The 14921-nt window shown below is 53.7% G+C and overlaps 1 protein-coding gene across 7 annotated transcripts; it reads left to right on the top strand.

The window, feature by feature from the left end:
* Positions 1–1882: 1882 nt before the first annotated feature.
* NFE2L1 (NFE2 like bZIP transcription factor 1) lies at positions 1883–14267 on the top strand. 7 transcript variants are annotated; one of them, XM_070773337.1, is made up of 6 exons: positions 1883–2027; positions 3487–4518; positions 9264–9479; positions 9896–9985; positions 10211–10369; positions 11191–14267. In XM_070773337.1, exons 2-6 carry the CDS (start codon positions 4009–4011, stop codon positions 12538–12540), a joined length of 2325 nt encoding a protein of 774 aa, XP_070629438.1. In that variant the 5' UTR covers positions 1883–2027; positions 3487–4008; the 3' UTR covers positions 12541–14267. The 7 variants fall into 7 exon arrangements, with proteins under 7 accessions (XP_070629438.1, XP_070629439.1, XP_070629441.1 ...); XM_070773338.1 differs by lacking the exon at positions 1883–2027 and adding an exon at positions 2296–2433 and having other exon boundaries at positions 9297–9479; XM_070773335.1 differs by lacking the exon at positions 1883–2027 and adding an exon at positions 2297–2433.
* The last annotated feature ends 654 nt before the right edge of the window (positions 14268–14921 follow it).

The raw sequence follows: 14921 nt of genomic DNA, 5'->3' as shown, positions 1-14921 counted from the left end.
GATGGCCACACTTCATATGCAGTCCCTCCTATCTTCTCAAAATAGTCTTGTATTTAAGCCCAGTAACTTTAGTCTAGCCTTGGTATCTTCTAATACTTTGGTTTTAAAATATTTTCTTCTCAACCAACCCCCTTGATATATTTTTAGAGTTCCTGGTTTCACCTTAATTTCTCCTTCATTTTTATCCAATATTGGTCTTATTCAGGGGCTGAATGGTCATCCACTTTCTTGATAATATGCCATATCCTCCAAAACCACACCTGCTCCAAGGATTAATTTCTGTTTTTAACAAGAACTTTCAATCACAGGGCTGCTTGAGTTCCCCTTCAATTATTCAGGAAGGCTTTTTTTTTTTTTTTCCAGATTTTATTTATTTATTTATAGCTACCCTGTGGGCTTGTGGGATCTCAGTTCCCTATCAGGTCACTGCAGTGAAAGCCCCTCTCACTAACCACTAGACCCTTGAGGAACTCCTATCAAGTATTTATTGAGTGTCTACTATTGCAGGCACAGTTCTAGGCTTCGAAGATTCAACCGTTAATGCACAAAATTCTAGTCCTCAATGGAGTTCATATTTTAGCATTTTCTGGAAGACAGAGAAAAAAAAACATGTGCTCTCTGAATCCATCTTTGAAATGGGTAGCTCAATAGTTTTCAGAGAATTCAATGGTTATACGTCTGTATAGTGAAAATGATTTATAATCTGTTAACCATCCCAGATTTAGCTGCCTAACTCCAAACATGTGATGGACTCGACCTCATCAAATGAGTTATCAGTTGGCCTTGTCCTTCGTTGTACAAGGACCAATGACTTGCCCACTACATTAGCAGGATCTTCTAGGGAGTTAAGAATTTGAGTCGAATCCTCTTTGTCCCACAGCTAGGAACAACGTGCTACGAACTCCAACTCAGTGCTTGTCCAAAAGGGGTTTTCGCACTATGGGTCGTTTATTAAACGGGCGAGGTTATCACGCTGCCACTCCAGGGTAAGTGAATTAGAAACTCTGGTGTGATGCCTCAAAATATGCAAACTTAAAAACTCCCCAAGGTGATGCTGGAGTAAACCAACGTTCGAAAATCAAAAATGCTGGTTAGAAGAGATTGGAGAACACTAGAAACTGAGGAGTTTCTGAAAAACAAAACTAACCTGCGTGGGAAGTTAGGCGGGGGAAGAGCAGAGAGAGGAGAAGGTGTTTGTATCGTGACGAAAATCACCCATTATGCCACATCGCTCATATCCCCAACGTCCCAACACTGTAGTGGCAACCCGTCCACACGACTTGCACACGACATGGGGCACTGCGATCCCTGACTGGCAAAGGGCCCAGTGCCAGGCCCGCATGGAGCGGAAGCTGGGAGAGCGGTTTCCGCTACCAGCACCCAAGATGGCGGCACGAGCGTCCACAGCACGCGAAACACATGCTCTGTGCCCTACCTCGGCCTCTCAGGTCTCACTGGACTTTTGCAAGTCACCGTGGGAACCCTCAATGGGGGGATTCCGCGCTCCGGCGGTGATAACCACCTCCCATTCCCAGCCCTAAGCCCTTATACCCGTCAAAGAATGCACTGGAAGCGCTCAGCCTGTTTACTTCACTCCATGCCCAGGCTGTAATACCGCCTGCGGCCGAAGCACGGCCGAGGGGTCCCAAACACCGGGCGCTGTGGCCTTCGCCCCACTTATTGGTGGGCCCACGCCGCGGGGCGGGCTTACATGCCTATTGGGCCATGCACCATGTCAGTCTTGAGAAACCGGTAAAGGGAGAAGGAGGCATACTCAGTTATTGGGCTCTCTTTACTATCAGTCAAAGCGACATCCGGCGACGGCCACGATCTCGGCTCTTTGATTGGAGAAACGTATTCTCGGGGAGGACGCGGAGGGCGGGCTTCCGAGTGAGGTGGAAGGAGGGGGCGGGGAGGGAAGCGGAGGCTGGCGAGCTCTAGGCCGGCCGGCGGTGGCGGCTGCAAGGCCTGGACTCGGGCTGAGGGCTTGCTGTGGTGGCAGCGGCGGACGCCGAGCTCAGCAGCGGGTATCAAGCACATTTCTTTCCCTAACGGGAGGGGCGCAGCCCCGCGGGACCGAGGCTTACAGAGTGAAGGGCGGCGGGGTGGAGCTCAGGGGCAGGAGGCGGGAGCGGGCGGCCGAGCGGGGTTTGCCTCGGGGCCGGGCCCTGGGCCTGGCAGGGAGGGGCCGAAAGGCCGTGGAGAATTCCAGCTCCCGGGTGGGTTGGACTGGGGAGGGCTGAGGGCCTGAGAAGGCGTGGTGTTAAGCCCTTGCTTGGGAGCGGGGTGGGGCCATAGGGGCGGAGGGCGGGGTGGGGTTTGGCCGTCCCGGTGGGTCAAGGCCAGGAAAGTAGCACTTGTTCGCTGCTGCCCAGAAGGCTAGAAGCCGAGGCGCCAGGAGCGGCATGGCGACTTGGTCCCAGCCGGACTCGGGTATCCGGGGGCAGGGTGGGACCGGGCTCAGACCTGGCATTACTCGATCTTTAAGGGATGTTGTCCTGTTTCTGGAACTTAATTGCTCTTGGGAGGTTTTTAGTAGTAAATTGCGTGAGAACTGGAGGGTAGTGTAAGCAGGAATTCTGGGTCGCAGTTACGTTTACTCTAACCAGATAAGGGGTGTGTGTGTCTGTCTGTCTGTCTTTGGGTATGTGTGTGTTTGTCTTTTTCCCTTTAGGATGAAGTTGGTAGGTGGGTCATAGCCTTGGAGATCAGAGGGCTATGTCTTGGTTTATAAGGTTAATGGAAGCTCAAAAGTAGAAACGAGAACTGAAAGCCAGGTTTACTCCCTCCCCACTTGGCTGTCTGGGTTGAAGAGTTGGCCGTATCCTTCTAATTTGGATCAGAAGGTCACATGAATGAAAATAAAACATGCGTATTCAAACTCTGGACAGAATAATCCTGTCACAGGCCCCTTCCCATCCCGCCAGGACCCCCACTTTTTTTTTTATGTGAAAGTAATAGGAAAGAAATCAGATTTTAAAGCTGGGAAACAAAAGGTGTTATTCTTTTCTGTGGTGTTGTCCTTTCACACTCCCACGCATTCTCCTCTTAACTTGAAGGGACAAGAATTATAGGCAGTTTTATTCTGAGAGATGGGAAACAAACTTTATGTTAAGATAGGAAATGGACTTCTGATGCTAAAAATAGAAGCTGGGTAGTGTGTAATGGGGTGGGGGAGGGTTGGTAAATCAGATAACATGTAAAATATTTTGGATGCCCTGGGCATTATCTGCTTATCCAAAATGAGCTACCTTTTAGAGCATCACAAAATTAATATCCAGATATTGAGATCCCTTGTGAGCAGTACCTTCCTTTCATAGTTGTTCTATTTGTACAGGATTTTGTGGTTTTTCTGGGAGTATAACTGGATTTATTTTTTAATAAAGAGATAAAAGTGGCCTTTTAATATGTTTCCTACCTTCTGCCTTGAACCTGGTATGAAAATTATAGAACCTTATCCCGTTGCTTTTGTGATTCCTGTTTCAGGTTTCTCTGGAAACCCCCCTGGTAAGCGTGGAGGAGGCGGGACACTCTGACCCAAGACAAAAGGCCTGTAGCTCCAGCCAAAGAAAATAAACCTTAGGAAGGAGAAGGAGGGAAAAAAAAAAAAAAATCATCAGCTGTTTGTGAGAACAGCCTGCGGTGGAATCTGCAGAATCTACAGAGAGGACAACTAATGTGAGTGAGGAAGTGACTGTATGTGGACTGTGGAGACAGTAAGTCACGTGGGCCTCGAGGACCTGGACTGGGTTAGCAACAGTTGTACTTTCAGAGGTGAGGTGTCAAGAAGGGAAAAGTGAATGTGGTCTGGAGTGTGGCCTTGGTTCCAAGGGGCGTGTTTTCCTCTGAGGCCATCAGGGAGCTCAGCCCCTGTGTTCTGCCAGGGTGGGGTACAGGGTTTGGCACTGAGGAGGGTGACTTGCTGGCTGGAGCAGCAGAGCAGTGGCCTTGATCTGTCTTTCAGAAGATTTAAAAACCAAAAAACATAAACATTCTGGTCCTTCAGCAATGCTTTCTCTGAAGAAATACTTAACGGAAGGACTCCTCCAGTTCACCATTCTGCTCAGTTTGATTGGGGTGCGGGTGGACGTGGATACTTACCTGACCTCACAGCTACCCCCGCTTCGGGAGATCATCCTGGGGCCCAGTTCTGCCTATACTCAGACCCAGTTCCACAACCTGAGGAATACCTTGGATGGCTATGGTATCCACCCCAAGAGCATAGACCTGGACAATTACTTCACTGCCCGGCGACTCCTCAATCAGGTGAGGGCCCTGGACAGGTTCCAGGTGCCAACTACTGAGGTTAACGCCTGGCTGGTCCACCGGGATCCAGAGGGGTCTGTCTCTGGCAGCCAGCCCAGCTCAGGCCTCGCCCTCGAGAGTTCCAGTGGTCTCCAGGATGTGACAGGCCCAGACAACGGGGTGCGAGAAAGTGAGACGGAGCAGGGATTCAGTGAAGATCTGGAGGATTTGGGAGCTGTAGCCCCTCCAGTCAGTGGAGACTTAACCAAAGAGGTTAGTGGCGATGTGGAGGGGTGGTGGGAAGGGTCTGGGGTTGGGGGGTGGGATGGGCTGGTCCTGAAAGAGTATGGTTGTTGTACTAAGCCCTGTAAAGAACCAGAGAGGTTCCAAGGAGTCTCGGGCATTGTTCTTGGTTAGGAATGGGCTGGACTGTCTGACTAGAATCGACCTACCTCTAAATGTACTGTCAGGGCAGTGGGAGGTTCCTAGAACATGCCTGTGTGTTTACTGCTTGGATTTCAACATGAGTCCTAGAGGCCTGGGGTGGGGGAGGGAGTCATGTTGTGATGGGCTTTGATGCGCTGTATATCTGTTGCTAAGACACAGATATTTTGTGGACTGTTGCCTTGTACCTCCCCCCACAGCAAAACACACATACATATCCTAAAGTTCTTCTCCTTTGTGGTCAGGCGTGTTGTTGTTGTAAGGTCCTGATAAGTCGGCTCTCCTGGGCCTGAGCCAGGGGGTAGATTTAGATAGTTATTCTTGGCCAGGAGAGGGCCAGGCTCCCATTCTTTGCTAAAGGCCCACTGCAGGGAGTAGGGACGGGAGGGCTGGAAGCTAGAAGAGAAACTGTGTTCTGCTGCTGAAGTCAGCTTGCTTTGAACTGTCAGAGATCTGAACTCCTGACGAGTGGCTGACATTCTGTTCTGGAAAGAAGGTGATGCAGTTGCCTTTAAGAGTGTGAAATGGCTTCTGTTGCCCCTGCTCCACCAGTGTGATAAGATGGCTTTGAACTCTGCTTTTGACCCTGTCTTGCCATGCAGTCTTAAGGAGCTTGGAAAAAGGTCTGCTTTGCTTGCCTGGCTGTTAGGGAAAGAGGGATTGCACTGGGCTGGGTTTTCCAGGGCTGAGTCTTGAAGCAAGGGTGCATGGGGGGAGTGTTTGGGAAGAAGAGGGTGTGGAGATACGTTGAAACTTTATAGAAGCTGTAGAACTTGGCTGTCTACCAATCAGACCAGGTTTTGCCTCCCATCCTGCCTTCAAGTCTGTTCTTGAGTTCAGTTTTCTGAATGTTAGTGACTGTCAAATCATGTAGTGGTGTCAAATCATGTGGCTTCCTCTGGGCCCGTGGTCCTCAACTGGGGATGATTTTGTGGTATCAGGGGACATGTGACAGTGTCTAGAAACAGATTTGGTTGTCACAACTGGAAAAGGTGTAATTGGGATCTAGTGGGGAGAGGCATGGGATACTGCTGAATTTCCTAAAAAGCATAGGACAGCCCCTAAATAACAGATTGACCTGGCTCCAAATGTCCATGGTGTCAGGGTTGCTCTGTGCTTAGCTGGCTCAAACTAGCTCTCCTTTGAGGGAGACTAGAGTTATCTGAGCCAGGGGGCTGTGAGCACTCCTTGCCTTGCGGTGCCTCTTGCTGAGATTCTTCCAGTGCCACCTCTCTTCTGCTTGCTCTGTTCTTTTCCTTCAAATGGGCTCCAGTCTGGCACAGTGATCTAAAGAAGTGTGCCTCCCAGCCTCCTGTTCCATCCTCCCACCCCATGGTAGCTCCTCAAGGGTTGGGTATAACTGGGCTTGGGAACTCTGCTCCTGGGAACCCTGCAGGCATAGCTTCATTCCTCTTCCTGCAGGAAGCTCTCCTGGGATGGGATGGGACGTTTTCGACGTAATTTGATGGGTTGGGACTTTGACCCCGCTGCCCGGCATTGCTTGGCCTTCGTGAAGTTCGTTCTTTTCCTGACCCCAGGCCTTCACTGTTCCCTTTGGAGGTTGAGGACGGGTCAGCATTAGGGGCCCAGGCTGGGGGTGGGGGAAGGGAGGATTATTGTGTCTAGAACAACATTTCCTCAGCAACTCAGGGATAAAAATACCCAGGTCCAGAGCATGTGACAGGCACTGCTGGAGCTGGTATTATCCCCGGGGTGGCAGCATTCCCCTGCTGCCAGGCCTATTCGATGGACAGCTATAGCCCAGGCCCTTGTCAGGGATAGGATTCCCCTTGAGCTTGGCACTCTGCCCAGAGCGGGGGGTGGCCTGTGTACAGCTCTTAGCAGGCGAGGAGGAGCAGTCTGTGACCGTGGAGAACATACTGTCCCTGACCTGACCTTAGGTGCGAGGGGAGCAGCAGTGAGGATGGAAGCCAGAATTGTGACCCTGATTCTGCCAGGGTCTTATTTTCTGCTTTAGAGATGTGAGCTGGGGCTCAGGCAGAGAATGCTCTTGAAAACAGCTGGGGTTAAGGGGGGTGGGGGTGGGGGGGCAGGGGATGTTGTTGTGTCCTGGACTTTGCAGAGCACCCTTCATGCTGGCCTTCAGGCTCCTGTCTCCCTCTTGCCTAGGCCTGCCCAGCGCCATGACATCCCTGCCTGTGTGTGTGGATGGCTTCCCGCTTCCTCTCGTCTGGCCTGCTCTGGGGTGACAAAGCCCCTGGTTCCCAGTGGATCTGGGCGCACTGGGTTCCTGCCCAGCCTAGCTTTGATCCTTGGGCTTGAGGACGACTGGCCACAGTCCTACGGAGGAATGGGAAAACTCCTTCCACTTCCAGGGAAGAACTTAGATTCCCAGGGAAGCTGCAGGAGGAGTGTCTGTCCAGTCCTGAGTGGGCTGGGTAAGCAGGATGCGACAGGAGGGAGAGTGGCACCCCTTCCCCCCCGGGCTCTCTCACTGCGCCACCCAGGCTGGCTGACTGGGCTGGGTGGGGCTGCCCGCCCCTGGGTGCGTCTCCTTGAGGAGACGGAGGCGGCCCAGGGATGGGCTGGTTCCTTGCGGCAGCTTCTCCAGCTGCCCTGGTGCAGAGATTGGCTCCCGGCTGCAGCTAGGTAACAGGCGGTGGGAGGGGATTGGCTCCTTCCGCATCTCCAGCGGAGACTTGGGGGAGGAGATTGGCTCTCGTCGCAGCCTAGGTAACGACAGTGGGAGGGGATTGGCTCTTTCCGCAGCCCAGCTGCTGACCTGGGGGAGGGGATTGGCTCTCTGCAGCCTCAGCAGTGACCTGCGGGGTGGGAGGGGGAGGGGATTGGCTCCTTGCTGCAGCCTAGGTAACAAGTTTGGGGGGCATGGGAAGGGGGAGAAAGGGAGGAGCGGGAGGATAGGCCCAGGAGGGAGCTTGCTTTCCTCTGCAGCTTGAGCACGGAGCATGGGGTGGGAGTCCCATCTCACTGCAGCCTCTGCGGTGAGCTCAGGGTGGGGGCTGCCAGGCGCCTGAGTGGAACTGGGGTTGTGAGGTGGGAGGGGGCTGCTTCAGGATGGAGAAGGGGGGCTGGGCTGGGCCGCCCAGGCAGCAGCACGGGCGGGGCACCCTCCTTGGGCCCCTCGGAGCTAGCAAGGGGCCACCCTTCCAGCCTGGATTGCTCCTTGAGAGCCAAGAGCTCCTTGGAGCCCCCTGTCCGGCTGCCCGGCACCAGCTGCCCTGGGGCTCATCTCGCAGACCATGACCCGCCTGGACCGCAGCTCTCACAGTGGTGGGGGCCATGCCAAAGGGAGCCGGCCCCTTAACTCTTTGGTGGCTGGTCACCGGGTGGCCCAGCCCCGCTCTGCTCCTGGGTCCAGGGCTTCTGTTCAGGTTGGTGTGTGTGGGGAGACTGGGGGTGTGGGAGACACCTGGGAGGTCTTAGAATTAGGGTTACGGTGGGAAAGAGATGTCGGGTCAGAGCTAGGGAGGTGGGTCTAAGCTCTAAACTAAGAATAATGCTTTATGGAAAGTATCTGCCTTTTAACACCTGAGCAGAAGGCAACAATTCAGGGTTTCTTCAGCCACATGAATGTATAGGAAATCCAAATGTCTCTTATTTATTGGGGTTGTGTGCTGGTATGCTGGGTGGCAATGGGGGTGGCAGTTGGAGCAGGAACTGATCGGCAGGCACCAGGGTAGAGTGGGAGGGAGGCATTTTGGTGCCCAAGGCGGCAGTTGTGGCTGGGCGGTGATGGGGGCTATGTCCTTGAGTGGGTTGACTGATGGCAGTCAGTGAGTCCTGGGGTGTGGTAAAGGAGTGAGCACTGGTGTGAGGGGACACTGTGGGGCTGGCCTTGGCAGGGGTGGGGTGCCCAGTGAGGATCATCTGACCGCCTGAGGCTCTCCGGGGATTGAGGCGGCTTGCTGGGATCAGCTGAGAGTGGGCATTCTAGCAGGGATGGATCTTGAGGTGAGCCTGGGCTAAGAGTTGTGGGTGTTCATCCGTACTCCTGCCTCAGCCAGGGAAAGGGGGAATGGCTGTAGAAGGGCTGGAGGTAGCCTGTGGTTGTCATTGGTTGCATCAGGTGGTTGCAAATGCAGGGATTTTCCTCTCCAGCCCACCCCACCCCTTTATGCAAATACAATGGCACCATAGGCTGATGCAAGCCTGGCCACTGCGAAGCGATTCCGCTTCACAGTTCACCCTTGCTTGCCATGGCCATCTTTCTACAAACCAAGTTTTAAGGGATTCCCATTGCCAAAATGAGAGGTGTCTTCTGCTTCGCCCTTCCTTCTTAAGTTGTGGTGAGATTGCCCTGCCTTTTGGCCTGGCTGTGTTTCTGGTCCAGATGCTAAGTGCACAGGCTAGTGTGGTGATAGTCATGCTAGAGGTTTTTGCTAGCTCTCTTTTTGTTTTGGAGGCTGGTGTCTGGAAGTAGATGAATGAATCCTTGCTGGTACGGAGGGGACAGCAGTGGAAGCTGGCAGGTGTAGATTGGGAGCGACCCCACCCAGGAGTAGTTGGGGTGATGCTTGGAGGGACTTCTGAGGGACAGGACAGGGAGGGGCCCCTGGACCCCATAGCTAAAGTCATGGTGCTCTATCTTTCAGGACATAGATCTGATTGACATCCTTTGGCGACAGGATATTGACCTGGGGGCTGGGCGTGAGATTTTTGACTACAGTCATCGCCAGAAGGAGCAGGATGTGGATAAGGAACTGCGAGATGGGGCCGAGCAGGAGGACACGTGGCCAGGCGAGGGTGCAGAAGCTCTGGCACGAAACCTGCTAGTGGATGGAGAGACTGGGGAGAGCTTCCCTGCGCAGGTACTCCCCCCTCTGCCTACTTCTAGAAACTTCTCTTTAGAGAAGGTAGTGTGTGTGTATGGGATGGGCCTGAATGTGTATCTTGGGTTGGGATCTCTAAGTCACAGTGGTGGCTGAGGAAGTGGGAGTGGAAGAGCCGCACAGCAGTGGAGGGACCACACCTTATAAAGAACAGCGCAGGGGAGGCAGGGCACCTAGTGGCTGTCTGCTCGCATCAGAACCCTCCCACTCTCTCTCTTCTCCCCTGGAGTTTGGGACTTGCGGCCAGCCGACAGCTGGGGACGTAGGGAGAGTGTAGCCCTACGACCACACAAGGCCTCCTTCTGGCTTTCCCTTGGAAAGGCTGGGGAAGGGGCTTTGGCCCACAGGCAGCCAAGGCCTGGGTCAGTCAGACTTAACAGTTGCTGTTGCCACAGGTGCCTGGTGGGGAGGACCAGACAGCCCTGTCCTTGGAAGAGTGCCTTAGGCTGCTGGAGGCCACCTGCCCCTTTGGGGAGAATGCTGAGGTGAGCAGGACTCTAGGGAGAGCCCACTGAGCCAGCAGGGTAGCCTGCACGTGGTGTGTCTCTGCGGCTGCCTGAGGGGCCAGCTTTTGGTGTTGGCCCTGTCCTGGCTGCTGGGGGTGAATGCAGAGGAAGGAAGATACAGAGCCTCAGGCGGTAGTCTCTGGGAGGAAGCAGAAGGTGGTCTTTCCTCCTCCTCTGTTAAACCTTCTCTGTGTTTTGCCCTAGTTTCCGGCAGACATTTCCAGCATAACAGAAGCAGTGCCTAGTGAGAGTGAGCCCCCAGGTCTTCAGAACAACCTTTTGTCTCCTCTGCTGACTGGGACAGAGTCGCCATTTGATTTGGAACAGCAGTGGCAAGATCTCATGTCCATCATGGAAATGCAGGTAGGATTATCAGAACCAGGCACAAACATGTCGGACTTTGTGTGGGGTATCTTCATTTTCAGTTGCTTTTCCACTTCTGGGTAAAAAAAGAGTAACACCTTTGTGATTGATAAGGAAAGTGGGGACACTGAGATGTCACTGTCCAGGTGTCTCATTGGGGCAGTAGTGGGTGCAGTCAGGATTGGGGTTTGGGAAAAGCAGCCCTGGGACTGAGGCTTCTAACGCAGGCCTGCCTCCTAGGTGCACCTTCTTCCTTTCCTTCAGGCAGGTAATCACGTGGCTAGGGGTTTCCTAGATTGAGCATTAAAACAGGCTGACATTCCTGCAGTCCTTTGCAGCCATTGTCATGTCACTTGGCCCTCTCATCATCTCGCCAGCCCTTTTATTATTTTAAAGGTGAGGACACTGAACTCAGAGAGGCTGAGTGAAATGCTTCTGGTCTTCCAGCAAGTGGTGCAGCTAGGCTGTCTCGCTGCAGGCCCAGGTGTTCTCTGCACTGTGCTGATTTTGCAGTGTTAGGAGCTTTTTTCCTCTCTCTCCATGATGGGGGAGTCTGACCAGAGGTGACCGGGAGCCCATCAGTCCTGCCTTGGGGGAAGTTCACAGGGAGGAGGAACCCATCTCTGCCAGGCGTGGTAGATCAAGTGGGGCTGGGAGCTGAGGCTGCTCCCAGCCCCACTTGATGGGCTCTGGTTTCCCATCTCTTGCATTTATACCCAGGCGGCCAGGCCTGCGTTGGGTGCCTGCTAGTGTGAGCCCCCAGCCACACCAGGGGAGGGAATCTGCACAGAGTGAATGGTGACGCTCGTCTCTCCTCCCAGGCCATGGAAGTGAACACATCGACAAGTGAAGTCCTGTATAACGCCCCTCCAGGAGACCCACTGAGCACCAACTACAGCCTTGCCCCCAACACTCCCATCAATCAGAATGTCAGCCTGCATCAGGCATCCCTGGGGGGCTGCAGCCAGGACTTCTCACTCTTCAGCCCGGAGGTGGAGAGCCTGCCTGTGGCCAGCAGTTCCACGCTGCTTCCGCTGGTCCCCAGCAATTCCACCAGCCTCAACTCCACCTTTGGTTCCACCAACCTGGCGGGGCTCTTCTTTCCGCCACAGCTCAATGGCACAGCCAACGACACAGCCGGCCCTGAGCTGCCTGATCCGCTGGGGGGTCTGTTAGATGAAGCCATGCTGGATGAAATCAGCTTGATGGATCTGGCCATAGAAGAAGGCTTTAACCCAGTGCAGGCCTCCCAGCTCGAAGAGGAATTTGATTCTGACTCAGGCCTCTCCTTGGACTCCAGCCATAGCCCTTCCTCCCTGAGCAGCTCTGAAGGTAGCTCCTCTTCCTCTTCCTCTTCCTCCTCCTCTTCCTCCTCCTCTGCTTCTTCCTCAGCCTCTTCCTCCTTTTCTGAGGAAGGTGCCGTTGGCTATAGCTCTGACTCTGAGACCTTGGATCTGGAAGAGGCTGAGGGCGCTGTGGGCTACCAGCCTGAGTATTCCAAGTTCTGCCGCATGAGCTACCAGGACCCGTCTCAGCTCTCCTGCCTGCCCTACTTGGAGCACGTTGGGCACAACCACACGTACAACATGGCGCCTAGTGCCCTCGACTCCGCCGACCTGCCACCCCCCAGCACTCTCAAGAAGGGCAGCAAGGAGAAGCAGGCCGACTTCCTGGACAAGCAGATGAGCCGGGACGAGCATCGAGCCCGCGCCATGAAGATCCCGTTTACCAACGACAAGATCATCAACCTGCCTGTGGAGGAGTTCAACGAGCTGCTGTCCAAGTACCAGCTGAGTGAGGCCCAGCTGAGCCTCATCCGTGACATCCGGCGCCGCGGCAAGAACAAGATGGCGGCGCAGAACTGCCGCAAGCGCAAGCTGGACACCATCTTGAACCTGGAGCGGGACGTGGAGGACCTGCAGCGCGATAAAGCTCGGCTGCTGCGTGAGAAGGTGGAGTTCCTCCGGTCCCTGCGGCAGATGAAGCAGAAGGTCCAGAGCCTGTACCAGGAGGTGTTTGGGCGGCTGCGGGATGAGAACGGGCGGCCCTACTCGCCCAGTCAGTACGCGCTCCAGTATGCCGGGGACGGCAGCGTCCTCCTCATTCCCCGCACCTTGGCCGACCAGCAGGCCCGGCGGCAGGAGAGGAAGCCGAAGGACCGGAGAAAGTGAGCCTGGGGAGGAAGGGGGTTGACGCTCACCGAGATGGGAACTGGAGAAGGGCTGGGCCTGGACCTGGACCTACAGCGGGGACTTTAATGCCTTCTTATCCAATAGATCTTCTCAGAGGGGATGACTGCGGGTCAGTGGACAGGAAGAGGCAGGCGCTGTCTGGTTCAGCTTCCCCTGCTGAGGGGGGTGGAAGTGGCCAGACCGTTTGGGTGGACAGGGCCCTCACCCCTGTCCCTTTTCTTCAGGTGAAGGGTGGTGCTGGCATTGCTGGAGGCCGGCAGATGGGAAGGAAGGGACTTGTGAGAGGAGGGGGAGGTAGTAGAAAGTCAGTCTCATTTCCGGAAAGGAAGGGAAGGAAGGAAGGGGAAGAAAAATCAAAGCGGGAAGAAAATCAAAGGGCAGGTTAAGTTGGCTCTGGCCAGGATTCCAGGCATCAGGTTTTAGGGGAGACTAGATCATTTGGTGTGAGTAAACCCCACTTCACCCCAGGGGAGGGGTGGAACACGGAGTGGGTTCTGAAAGGGGCTTCTGAGCTCTCCTGCCCCTGCACTTTGGCATCCCTGAAGGGGAGCTCTTGGATGATACTTTCTGTGAGGTTTTGGTCATAGGGGAGCCACTGGGACCCGACACTGACTTGAAGAGTTAGGATGAATAATAAACAGGCAAGGGTCACAGGCCCTGTGTTGCAGCAGCCCCAACCAAGCATGTCACTCAACTGCCCTGCCATCCAACTTCCTCTGTGCCCAGTCACCCCTGAGCTGAGGCTCCCACATCTCCATCAGAGCCTGCATGCGAACGCTGTTCTCTTCCTGCCCGCGTGCCCCTGCCCCTCACCGGCTGCCTGGAGTTCTTCTGCAGCTGGGGTGCTGGGCCTGCAGCCTCCTGGGAGCTGCTCTGAGGCAGGGGGGTGATGTGGAGAAGCCAGGCAGTATTCAGCACAACACTGGGGAGTGACCCTTCCCTCAGGCCTCCCCTACCAACTGGGCTTGTCACTGGAAAGACAAAAAATATGAAACCCAGCAACGACGACAAAAACTAGTCCTTTTAGAGTTTCTTGCGCTTTGATTTATTTTTAGGGTTTGAGCCCTGTTTCACTTATAGGGTCTAGAATGCTTGTGTTGAGTAAAAAGGAGATACCCCAATATTCAAAGCTGCTAAATGTTCTCTTTGCCATAAAGACTCCGTGTAATCGTGTGAACACTTGGGATTTTTCTCCTCTGTCCCGAGGTCTCTGTCTGCTTTCTTTTTGGGTTTCTTTCTAGGAGAATGAGAAGTGCATGTAAGAGGGGCTGAGGGTACCCCTTCCGCAAGGCTATTGGCCACAGGCAGCTTCTCCGTACCCCGGTTTAGCAAGAGCTTCCGGCGGACTGCCTGGGGGAGGCAGAGAGGGGAGCGCCAAGGTGACCAGGTGGTTCCTGGACCCCAGTGTCTTTGTTGCCTACTGCTGTGCCCACCTCTGCCTGGGTCTAGAGCATGGTCTGCCCCAGAGTAACAGGAATGAGTTCAAGTGGGGGAAGCACTGATTCTCTTCCCCACTTGGAGGGGGAGGCGTTCTAACTGAGCAGTAGGGATAGAAGGCATGAGCCTGGGAAGTGCTTTTATAAATTATTTCCTTGTAGATTTATTTTTAATTTATCTCTGTGACCTGCCAGGGAGAGGAGAGAGAGAGAAAGAAAGATGCTGTGAGCACATGACAAAATAAAATAAAATGAATGATTCATTCTCAAGTGCAGTTTTTCCCTATTTTGAATTTAAACTGAGTGTAAAGGAAACAGGCCCCAAGAGGAGAGCACTGACCATGTGGCTAAGGCAAAGCTCTTATGGGAAGGTGGCTGAAGAGGGGGGAGGTTGACAATGAAGTCTTAAATACTGCATTAAATCTTGCAAAAAGGAGTTTATTATTACCTTTTGGTTTGCCAGCTGAATCCTTTTAGAGGAAGAATTCAGTGTCCGTTGGCCTTTTTGTCATAGGGCTAGGCGGGTTTTGTCACATGGCCCAGCTCCGTACCTGTCCCCCTGAGGCAAACTACATTTTTTTTTTTTTGGCAAACTACATTTTTACATTGACTGTGCTGTTACTTCTCTGGTGGTCCCACCTGCCAGCTGGAGTGTAGTCATGGTGACGACAGTGATGGAAACCTGAGAGATGGACGGACTGGCACACTCCAAGCACTGCATTGTAACAGCAGGGCCCCAGAACTAGAGAAACAGACAGTGTGACCCCAGGGTTTAAGGCATTTGAAATCCTTTCCAGCTGAGGTGACCAGAATCTTCTCCCTCAAAAAACCAAAAGGGTATGAAGTGGTGAATGCTTTAAGGTACCAGGTGGTTCTTAGAACTGCCTCATGCCCATCTATGGTAGGTACTTTACAAATGCCCAA

Source organism: Bos indicus, chromosome 19, assembly GCF_029378745.1.
Source record: "Bos indicus isolate NIAB-ARS_2022 breed Sahiwal x Tharparkar chromosome 19, NIAB-ARS_B.indTharparkar_mat_pri_1.0, whole genome shotgun sequence".
In the NCBI taxonomy this organism is placed as follows: domain Eukaryota; kingdom Metazoa; phylum Chordata; class Mammalia; order Artiodactyla; family Bovidae; genus Bos; species Bos indicus.
Note: the sequence above shows the minus strand (reverse complement) of the source record. Positions and strands in the feature narration are given on the sequence as shown.